The following is an 11,438-nucleotide window of genomic DNA, read 5'->3' as shown; positions in this document are numbered from 1 at the left end:
AATTTTATGGTATGTTTAGTTTGGAGAATCACTTGAGAGTTATTAGAAATTTTAGTGTTTCTGTTTGACTTAATACATTGTATATCTGACTCCATTTTCTAGCTATTCCAGTTTTCCCACAACTTCTAATCCTCTTTTTTGAAGTAACCAACTAGCTTTTTATATCAAATTTGTCTATTTCGAAACACCAGTTCACATTGCTAAATTCTATTTTGTTGAATTAAAACGGCATTTCACTTACTGGTACTAATTAAGATGAAAACACTTTGAAGATTTTAATTAGACTGATAATTAAAGATAAAATAGTGCACTTGCTTAATCATCAAGTTCTGAGTTAATTCTGATAACATTTTGAAATTAATTGTTTAATTAAATTTCAGTGGTGTAAGTGGGTTTTTTTCTGTTCTAATTTTTTACAATGTATTTGTATAAGTACATTGCACATTTGCAAGGTCATTATAAGACTGCATGGAGAGTCAGCATTTTTTTTTAGAAAGAAAAATTTAAGCATGCTACCTCAGGTAGAACCTCAGACTTTATTGTCACTAGTGTATCATTTGCAGCATCTGCAATTTCATTCTTTTGCATTTCCCTTCTTTTGCAGATTTAAATATCAGTTTTTGGTTTTTCTTTTCTGCATGGCATGACTAGTTTTCTTTCATTGCTTCTTTTCAAAGCTTTTTATTTTCCTAAATGTGAAATTGATAAAAATAATGTTATTATTGTTACATATATGAAACATTAATGATCAATAATATTTTCAATATAGAAAATTTATTATTTCTTGAAACAATTTAACCATATTTTACAAATTATGAATATGAATAATGTCAAATGAGCGAATCTGTTCATGTAATGTATGCTGATTTATTTTACGTGAATAAAACTTCTATTACATCCTGTTGTAGATGCATCAGCTGCTAATGGTGTCACATCACCGGCTAGTGGGACGGATGAAGAAAAGGCGGGAAAAAGGGTACGCAACATGACTCTTATATTTTACCACTATTTCTCTTAATACTGGTACACCTGCCATATTTAACACAACTATAGGAATAGGTCATTTAGAAAAAAAATGGTCTCTCATTTGCTGCACCCGTAAGTTACGCATGTATAACACCAATTTGGAGTGTCAGACTGAAACAATATACTACTGGTTCTAATACAAGAAATGCAACATGATATAGGCTCAAGGATTCAAATACCAGTCATTGAACTAATACCAAGTAGGCTTCAACATTACAAGAAATGCAAAATACAGCAACATTAAAGAGTTACTGATAGTTACTGATTTATTCTATAAAAAGAAAATTTCTGAATATAATTTGAGTATCTAGTGTATGACATACTGGTATATTGAAATTTTTGTAAAAAAAAAATTTTACATCTGTGATGAAAATTGATTTCTGAAATTGATATTACCCATACCAGTAATAAAAAGAGCATAACAATCTAATGAATTGAATGGGATGGCATTTTTACTACATGAATATTTTATAAACAGAGGACTGGGATGGGTATCATGTTTTGGCCCGATATCAGAGATATTATGTGATATGTCAAGTGGTACCTGTTGATTGTTTGACTTTCATCTGCTCCGTCATCTACTTGTACCTTATCAACTGCCATCTGGGAAATAATTGAACTTTACCGTAGTGGTTCTTGTAAAGCATTATCATTACCGTTTCATGTCTGACATGTCATGTAAAATACGTATTCAAATTTGTTTGGAGAGACGAATATGTCTTACAATTTATTTCGGGAATACTTTGTTTGGATATATTTACAATATTTTACCCAAAGCACATGTACTCCTTAAAACTATTAAAGTTTGATTATACATGTAGTAATTGATTGAATTAAAACTTGTACCGGTAATTGCACATTGCGTAAGTTGTACTTTGCAAATGGAGATCATCCTCATAGAAAAACAGACTGATTAACATGCAGTAATTATGAATAATTGACAACATGTGATCTGTTGGCAGGCACTGTATTGATAAACCAGGGGCATGTTGGGAAAGATGTAAAATGTCTGTGTAAAGGAGAGAGGGAGGAACAAAATGCTTCAAGCTCATTATCTAGGTCAACCCAACAATCACAGTGTTGTGTCAGCATCAGTAATCAAAGTTATTGATATAATAGAACATCCATTTTGACTGCAATTTAGTATTGACTGTTCATTACCCAAGGGGAAAAAATCTTAATCTGTACTGTAAATAGCCCTGGCTAACCGATAGTCATTGATTAAAATAGTAAGGAAAAGATGGTAGAAATCAGATTGGAAATCAATGATAGCCAGAACTTCAGTATATGACCCTAGTGGTAATAGCTACAGTATGTAAACAATGGCAGGCTGATGCAGCCAGCAATCATTGTGTTTGTCAGTGGTCTCATTAAGGTTAATGCAAAGCTGTCCATTCTACTGATGCATTCAACCAGTGGTCAGTCGGTCAGAAGCTGTGGTTTTCTTTACTCTTGGCAGTTGTCTAGTGATGCCTCGCAAACAAGCCATTATTGTTCTACTTCAGTGGTCATTTAGCTTTTTTTGTTGGAATTCTACATTTTTTTGTTCTAACAAGAATTTTTAAAGGCAGTTGTACCCTTTTTCACAACCTGTGAAAGCTGTTTGAATTTTTTTTACCACCTGTTGAAACATTTTTCAACTTTTCTCTTTGCCTATGTGGAGGCAGTCGTAAAACTTTATTTTCCACTCCATGAGACTACAGTGCTGGTTGTGTGTGCTTTTTAGGGTGTGTATGGTAATTTGCTGCTAACTTGTTGTCCTGTTTACCCAGTGGAACTGTTGACAGACAGTAATGAGGATTTTCTCAAGTGTCTCTGTGTAGAAAGTGTTTGTATTTACTTTTCATCAGTAATAAGACCTGTATATATATCAGAGATGTTGCCTTTAAATCCATTGTGACCAAATGCTAACTGATTCTGAATTCTGCTTGAATATCTGACACTTTTGGAAGAAAAATGAGCACCCAGGTAAATTTCATTTTTACCTTTACCCGTCTATTGTTTTGTTTTTCTTATGAATAAATTTAGATACATTTACATCATGTATGAATTTATATCTAATATATGCCTTTTAAACATCCATAAAACTCGTCTGACATAAGTTGATGCATTGCTGGCGGTTGGATATATAGAAAAAAATAATGGATAAAAAAGGATGTTATGACAATTTACCAGCTAGTATTAACTGCTTTTCGTCATTATGCATTAGTTCTGAGAATTTTGTGATAGTAAAGAAAGAAAGAAACACCAAAGCTTCCGTCATACATTGATTTAAGGATGGCTTTGTGTGGGAATCTCTTATCTTAGATTAAATTATGATTTTAGCATCAGTTAACATCATTTCTATCGGCTGTTTTCTATTGAGAACAAACAGTAATATAGTAATGTACCACGTAGCAGAGGTTGAAATCAATAATCCTGATCCATCAGGGAAAACCCATTTACAGACACCAAGAAAATGGAGGATTACTTAGATTTTTTCCTTTAATTATCCAATCCCTCTTGGTTAAAAAAGAATTCAAACTCGTCTTAATTTGGGATGGAATAATGTATGATGAAAAAATCAAGTTTTGTTGTAAAAAGACTGCATTTTTTTTGCAAATTAATGGATGTATAACTCTTTAAACTTATAACCCCAGCACTGCCAGGTAATCAGATGCCATCCCATATTGTACTCTCTTTGACTGACTTTGATTCCATGACAAAAATTCATACAGTTGTAGCAGTATTGGTAGTTGTGATATCAAAACATGCTTCATTGGATACTTTCATATGAGGCTGACAAAGAGACTTTGCCGTTTGATAAATATGTCCTCTTTTTCAACCATATGGTGACATTCATTTGAATGAAAGTTTCTCAAGATAATCTGATGAACCAAAACAAGAATCAAACTTTTTCTTGCTTTTACATAGTGGACATTATATGATCTCACTTATTTTTCTTGCAGTTCATAAGGTATCATCTACATCTATGCACATAACGTTACATATTATGCACATCTATTTTTTAAACCTTCTCATGAACCAGTTGTCAAGTTATTAGTTCACACGGCTATTGGTCAATAACTGTACTATCAAATTTATTTTTGACAAAATACACTGTAGGGCGAGGGGATACGCATTTCCATGCAGCAGCCACTGATTCATGTCAAACAGCAGGATAGCATCACAAGAAATTGTCAAATTTTATTATTAGAGCATATCCTGTATCACACATTTCTGATAGATAAAAAGCTGTCACCTATATAAAGATGTGTAATTTTAATGAATGTGTCAATCACTACTGGTACCACTGTACCAGGATGTACTCTATGAAAATTTATAGAGTGCCTGCTGTTGTATTTATTGTCAATGGCTTTTGATTTTGATCCATTAGGTATCTTTTGACATTTTATGACAAGAAACATCTTGAGTTTTATGACCTCTTTGATGCCTGTGGAGATCTCTTGACTTCTGTATCTACCACTCACACCTGGGTTACCTTTCTCTGGGTAAATCATAGGTAACTAAAGGTCTACACCTTTAAATGTGACCGAAAGGTACAGAAATCCACTCAATCATAAAATATATACTGTATGTATTGTGTTGTTATTCAAATTGTCTTATGACTCTTACCAAATGATACATAACTTAGGCTTTAGTTCATTTGGCAGATGCTGGTTTGATGCATGATAAAATATACACAGTTTCTTTTGAGCCAGGGCTGTCTCTTCCAGGAATAACTGGGATAAAATTTAAAAAAAATGGACAACTCTAGGATAAATAATTTGAACACATACACATAGCCGCAAATTAGTCAACTGCATTCAGATATTATAAATAAATGAACTGCATGTTTTGCAATAACAATCTAAGAGGGCTCAATGATCATAACCATTTTTAAACTGAATTAATTGATCTCCTTAAAAAAAAAAGCGCTTTACCAAATATAGAGAAATGCCAAAATTTAAAAGGTAAAATATAGGGATTTTTGCTTTACTAAATAAAATGATAATTTGTAGCAAAAAAATTCGTATTTTAAAAGTTTTGTTGATCCGATGGTGAATTTGTTGACCATCGAGCCTTAATTTAACAGCAAATAAATGTGTGAGTACTCTCTTTGTTATAGACTCCTTCAGCCTCCTCCAAGAAGAAGTACGGCATTGATTCCAAGAACACGAGCTACAAGCCCGGAGGTGGACAGGTCAAAATATTCGACAAGAAGGTTCAGGTCAAAGCTTCTCCCAGAGTAGATGTGGGTGGCAAAACACCCCCTGGCTCCAGCACCTCACCCCGGAAAGAATCTCGTAAGTCACCTGCTCATTGTCAAGGACTTATGATATCATGGAAAATATGGTCTGACTAACCTTTGATGCATCTGGTTCAAAGATTGGTTTTGAATTATTGTAATTAATATCAGAGATACAAAGTAATATCATTATTTTTTAGTTTTCTTAATGGATCATTATATCTGCTTTTTTGAAGTCTCTTTGAACAGGTTTTTCATTAATCATATGCTCTATATTTACAAAGGATCTTTTCTTTGTTCACATGATTGATTAAATCATTACAGTAAAACACGCTTATGACGAAGTCCCAGTGACGGCCAATTTTTCTTGGTTATAAGCGTATTTCGTTATATCAGTCAAGTTTTCAACTTGAAATAAAGTCACAGGGAATAAAAATTACTTCACTGTAAGCGTTAATTCACTATAAGTGTGTTCGCTATAACCGTGTTTTACTGTACAGTAATATGCAACTATAGAAAATGTACAGCATTGGGATGATTCTGAAGACTGATTTTAGAGTGGTTCAATATAAAAGTGATAACTAATGTGCAAGCCCATGAAGTGTTTTTAGTAGGCTTTATATAGATACAGTTCAGCTTTATCTATTTAACGTCAGTTAAATCTAATGAATTAAATTTTATTCGCACAGCTCGACCAAAACCCACCACCCCTAAAGGACCAGCACCCAATACCAAGAACGTCACCTCCAAGATCGGATCTCTACAGAATACCAGCTACACCCCAGGGGGTGGACAGGTGAGCACCTCTGGGGATGAAAGAAGGGGTACAAAGTGATGATGAAAGAAGGGTTACAAAATAGATATAAAAGAAGGGGTTTGCAAAATTGGGAGTTTAGAAGGGGTACAAAAAGTCCTCAGTATTTATGATATGTCAGCAAGAGCTAGAAATAGTAAAATTCATTTTTAAAAAACCAGAAATCTCTAGAAATCTGAAAGTTTGACAAAAAATGGTGGTGAAAATTACTATTTTTTGGGATATTTTGTAATAGGTGAGAATTGCCACAAAGAAGACAGACTATTCCAGTGTCTCAAGTAGAGTAGGCTCCACAGCCAACATGGACCACAGGCCAGGTGGAGGGGAGAAAAAGGTATATATCCCTCAAAAGGAATGATGCTTGTGAATTTATTTCTTGGGGGAAAAATTCATAAATATCAGCTCTATTGAGTTCAGTTTTAATGTATTGTATTTTTGGTGCGTAAGGAAACAAGACTTTTATGTGAGAAATATGACCAAGTGTTTAAATATCAACTAAAAATAATGAAGTTTAGTGTTTTTTGTTTATCTTAATTTGAATGTGCATGCCCTGAAAGCACTCTACTTATAAGTTGTCTTTGTATGTTAAAACTTTGGGTGATTTTTCAGACTGGTGGTAAAAAGGTAGAGTAAATTTTTGGTTTCAGAGAAGCATGACTCCAGATGCCTTTGTTTGGCTTCATTAATTTGCACACCGCTTGCTTTTGTTTCTTTTCTATAGATATTGTCACAGAAATTGGAATGGAAGACGAATTCCAAAATTGGCTCTTTGGATAATGCCAAACACTCGCCGGGCGGCGGTAATATTAAAGTATGCTAACGCTTTCCCATTTTATACATGTTTTACACGTGTCAAATTTACAGTGCCACTTATTGTCCAAGCTATTTTATTTATTCAAGGAATCCATCCTCTTTTTAATTTGTTCCTCAATTCAAGACATAAATTCATCGCTATCTTTTCTGTTTTTGAAACTTTTCATCCAATAATATGTAGACAGACATTTTACCGTCATAAAAGCATCCATTTGAGTTTGTCCCTCTTGAACATAAAATCAGACTGATTTGTAAGGAAGTCATTATCTCGCCCAAATAAAGCGTTATCCGCAAGAGATAAAATGGTTACCACTCTTCATGCTAGTGCTTTCAAGCCTCTCCTTAAGCCGTAGGTTCTGTGTTATTATGGATTTTGATGAAGTACGAGTATACAATGCAGCTAGCTAGGAGCCCTGTGAATGGCCATACTAAAACTGCTCAGCTTGCAAAACTTTGTCTGTGAATTTGTAATTAATGAAATTGTCTTGGAAACACATGCTGTTTTCTGCCTGCATGTTATGACTAAAAATAACCCAACTTGGGAGAGTCTGCTTGACTTGAAAAGAAAAATATGTGAAATTATGACATTATGGCTATATTTATTATTTACTCTCTTTTTTATCAATTTTCTTTCTCCCCCTAATATTTCTTGTATAAGTTAAAAAGTACTGGTATACCAATCATGATCTTTCAAATTCCATTTTGTTAAACAGAAGTTTTGCTCTTCTAATCATTTTAAAAATTGCATACGATATAATTTTTTATGGTATATGCTTTTTTAAAAATTTGATTGTATGTTTATAAACTAAGACTACCATTAAAACTTGACCCTCTTTGGGAAACCCAATAGTTTCATGCTAGGAATAAAAAACTTTGAAAAATTTGTTGATATATTTGCATGTTTTTAACCTTTTCAAAAAGTTATTTTCCTTTTTAATTTTTTTTTTATTATGAAAAAACATGAATAGATTGGACAGGGTGCAGGCACAGACTATATACTAGTATATATAAGTCCTCTCCACAACAGCAAGCCTCAATTTGTATGATAATTGTACCGGGTTGTACCATCACTTAATTAAGTCCCTGTATATTTTGACAAAATTGAACAGAAGGTATTCAAAATAGTGTTTTGTTTTTTTTAATCACTGAGACAATAATATTTCTAAGGCAGAAAAGAGAAAAATATCAGATATCTTTAAGAGAGATTTATTTTGTAAATAATGTATTAGAACTATATTATGTCTCTCTAGAATGTGTTTAGTACTTATACATTTAGAAGATAAAAGCTGGTAATAACATGGTAAAAAATCAGTATGGTGGCATGCATATAATGGAATGAGTTAAACAAAACAATTATATTACATTGTACCAGCAGTACTAACATGTGTAATATTCGGAAATGTATCTAATATACATGTAGTCAACATCCTAAAAGCATGCCAGTTCCCCTTACATGTTGGAATAATAATTTTGTATGCAAGATCATTAATGGTATCATTTACTATTTTCATTTCATTTTTCCTTCTTTTGTTTTATTTCCATGCATCTTGCCTTCTCAGATTGTCCATGAATCTGTTACATGGAATGCTCATTCCAAAGTGGGCTCCTTAGATAACAAGGACCATAGGCCTGGGGGTGGTAACATTCATGTACGGACTGTCTGTCTGTCTGTCCGTCTGTCTGTGTCATCTTATAACTACCCACTCTGTCTGTTCTAAATCAAACTACTTTGTTTGTACACAAGTCTTCTCTGGTTTTGGGTTTTTGTCTGTTTTTTTGTATTTATCCTTTTGTCTATTCTGCTGTGAATTTAATCGTCTTGTTATTGTTTTCAGTTGAGTTCAAAACCAGCATTACTGTATATTTATACTGTCATGTATTTGTGTCACCCCGATCAATGGTGTCTGGTTGTTATTTAACATCTTTAACCACTGGTGGTGTAAATGCAGATGATTCTGTATGTGAGCTTGTTCTATTCTTTATTTATAGACAAGCAATTAACCCCCCCCCCTCCAAAAAAAAATATAAAAAAATTCAAGCCAAATATCTGATGTTTGATGTAGCAGGCAGTGACTTTATTAACCAGTATGTACTGTACATGTATTTGGTTTCCTTTGTAAAAGGGAACAATTCCATTTTCTTTATCTTAGAATTTACTATGTGGCAAAGATTATTTACTTGTCCATGTAACAGTAATGCATTTTATATATAATGTGGCAACTTTGCCTGAGTACTTAAACATAAATTTTCTTTTGGTCTGTTAAAACAAATTTCAGGAAAGCACACAAAATTGCTTTTCATCAAACTTGAGTGTAAGGGTGGGTATGGAAAGACACAAGATCACATACAGAATTTGGTGTGGAATCTTTCTAATGCTTTTTATGTTGTTCTGTTTTTAGATAATTCATTACATTCTGTAACTAATTAGTGTACTATATTGATTAAAGCCTAAATGTCTCTGAAAACTTTCTCATATTTTTTCATTTTCATTTGAAACTTTAATTGCATGAAGTCAGGTATGTTTTCTGCGGTCTGCAGATGTTTATTTTCAGATATATATATTTGAGGTATTTTTTGTTTTATGTTCAAAATGTTTCCATTAACAAAACCATATTTCAATAGATTTCAGATGAACAAGGCACAGATTAAAAAAAAATAATTATACCTTTTGTCAACAAGAGAGACTTCAGTTGTTTGGTTATATGAATAACTGACTTTTTCTATTCTTATTGTTTTAGATCGAGAGTCACAAAGTTGAGTTCAAGGCCCAGTCAAAGGTGGGGTCCACCGATTACATCTCACACAAACCTGGGGGAGGCAACAAGAAGGTGGGTGACAGGGGTACTCTGTGTTACTGGTACATGTGCAATTGGTTATTCTAAAGCGGTCTGTTTTCTTAGAGTCATTGCCTTAACTCAATACAATAACACATATAGCCTAGCTGAGATACTATTGGTATTGTACATAGAAATGCTTACTTGAAAAGCGGTCAGGTTTTGTGAATTTATTGCCTAGAAAGGCACTGGTACACTGAGTAAATGAATAGTCAGTGAAACATTCATTGGAAGAAGCGCTTTATGGAGAGAGAGAGAGATATGCATGAAGTCTACAAATGAAGTGTTACGTTCCACAGTATGCAGATGGGAGGGCACGCCTTGATTACATAGATATTGTATATGTCAGCTAGGGGCCCGTTTTCACGATAGCTCAAGCAGTAGATATATGTAAAAAGTTTATGCTTTATGAATTGGAATGATAATGTAATGCTCTCAAACCCAGTCAGTTTTACAATATGAAACACATCATTAATTGATATACAGTGGAGCCTCAGTTATCCGGACGCTTTCGTTCCCAAGTCCAATCGTCCGGATAGGTGAAGCGTCCGGATATCTGAAATGTGTCTATTGTTGTCATGAATGATAATGTAATTGTATTCAATGGCTCCCAGTGTTGATACAAGTTTGTTTGCCTTTCATACCATATAGCAACACATACTAGAGTTGTCTGTTGATATGAACGTTTTTAAATATGAAGAACTCTGCTTTATTTAATTATTTTCTCATTAAATATTAAACGTATAAAAAAATATGTTCCTAAATAAAATCGTCCGTAAACTGAAGCGTCCGGTTATCTGGCGTCCGGATATCTGAGGCCCCACTGTATATATTTGCTAACAAAGTCACCTTAATTATTACAGATTGAAACACAAAAACTAGACTTCAAAGACAAAGCTAAACCTAGAGTAGAATCCAAAACAGCTCACAAACCTGGAGGGGGTGATAAAAAGGTAGGTCAAAGGTCACACTTTAAGGTCAAGGTCAAACTGCAACGTCAAGGTAGGATGCTCCAAATACTGCAGGATAAGAAATTGAAGGAGAGAGTTTACCCTAAAAAATGTGGTAAGGCTAAACTTTAATGAACAAGACTAGTTTGTCATAAGGAATGTCATAAGGCCTAATTTGATTCATGAACAAGACTCTCCTTCAATCTTATACTGCAATATTTCATTTCTCCTATTTTCTACCTTTCAATGCCTTCATGCATTGTTATACTTATTTTATCTTCAAGTTATATGATTAATCTTGTGCTATACAGCTAACCTTATTAAAGGGTTAATGGGATATTATTCTGTCAAAACAACTGCCATTACTAACATGTAATGAAAGATCCAAGGGAAGGGAGATTACTCTTTCAATGCACATAGTCCTCCATTTTCCTAGCATCTATTGTCTTCTTTTTAGACAGAGCCTGTTCAAGGCTAGTCTTGGAATATTAATTAAGATTTTAACTTGTGCCATCTGTACCTGTATTCTATGATTTTTGTGTTTATTCATGTTCTGTTTTTGCTTATTTGATATTCTCGCCTTCACAGTTATTTAAGGCTTTTCTCCTCTAAACACTAACAGTGTTTACAAGATCGTACAAGCTTAAATTATCAGATAGAAACTCTATCAATGTTTAAGACAGGGAAGATACTTCAGTTTGATTGAGTTATCTCTCTTTAGTCAAAAATTCAATAGCAGACCGTAGTCATTATGTTTAGAAGTGACTGTTGTG

At 33.5% G+C, this 11,438-nt stretch overlaps 1 protein-coding gene across 12 annotated transcripts in view; it reads left to right on the top strand.

The window, feature by feature from the left end:
• The window catches only part of LOC128181495 (microtubule-associated protein 2-like), a 57,239-nt gene that overhangs the window by 30,326 nt on the left and 15,475 nt on the right, over window positions 1–11,438 (top strand). For 7 of the 12 annotated variants that reach the window (XM_052849935.1, XM_052849941.1, XM_052849920.1 and 4 more), the window contains 9 exons: window positions 909–976; window positions 5,135–5,312; window positions 5,944–6,050; window positions 6,304–6,402; window positions 6,678–6,692; window positions 6,790–6,879; window positions 8,441–8,530; window positions 9,620–9,709; window positions 10,579–10,668. In XM_052849935.1, coding sequence (XP_052705895.1) covers window positions 909–976; window positions 5,135–5,312; window positions 5,944–6,050; window positions 6,304–6,402; window positions 6,678–6,692; window positions 6,790–6,879; window positions 8,441–8,530; window positions 9,620–9,709; window positions 10,579–10,668 — 827 coding nt within the window. The remainder of the gene's footprint in view (window positions 1–908; window positions 977–5,134; window positions 5,313–5,943; window positions 6,051–6,303; window positions 6,403–6,677; window positions 6,693–6,789; window positions 6,880–8,440; window positions 8,531–9,619; window positions 9,710–10,578; window positions 10,669–11,438) is intronic. The other 5 variants (XM_052849956.1, XM_052849979.1, XM_052849988.1 and 2 more) reach the window with 5 other exon arrangements.

This window comes from Crassostrea angulata, chromosome 1 (genome assembly GCF_025612915.1).
Source record: "Crassostrea angulata isolate pt1a10 chromosome 1, ASM2561291v2, whole genome shotgun sequence".
NCBI lineage: Eukaryota > Metazoa > Mollusca > Bivalvia > Ostreida > Ostreidae > Magallana > Magallana angulata.
The sequence above is the reverse complement of the archived record's forward strand: the minus strand, read 5'-3'. Positions and strand labels throughout refer to the sequence as shown.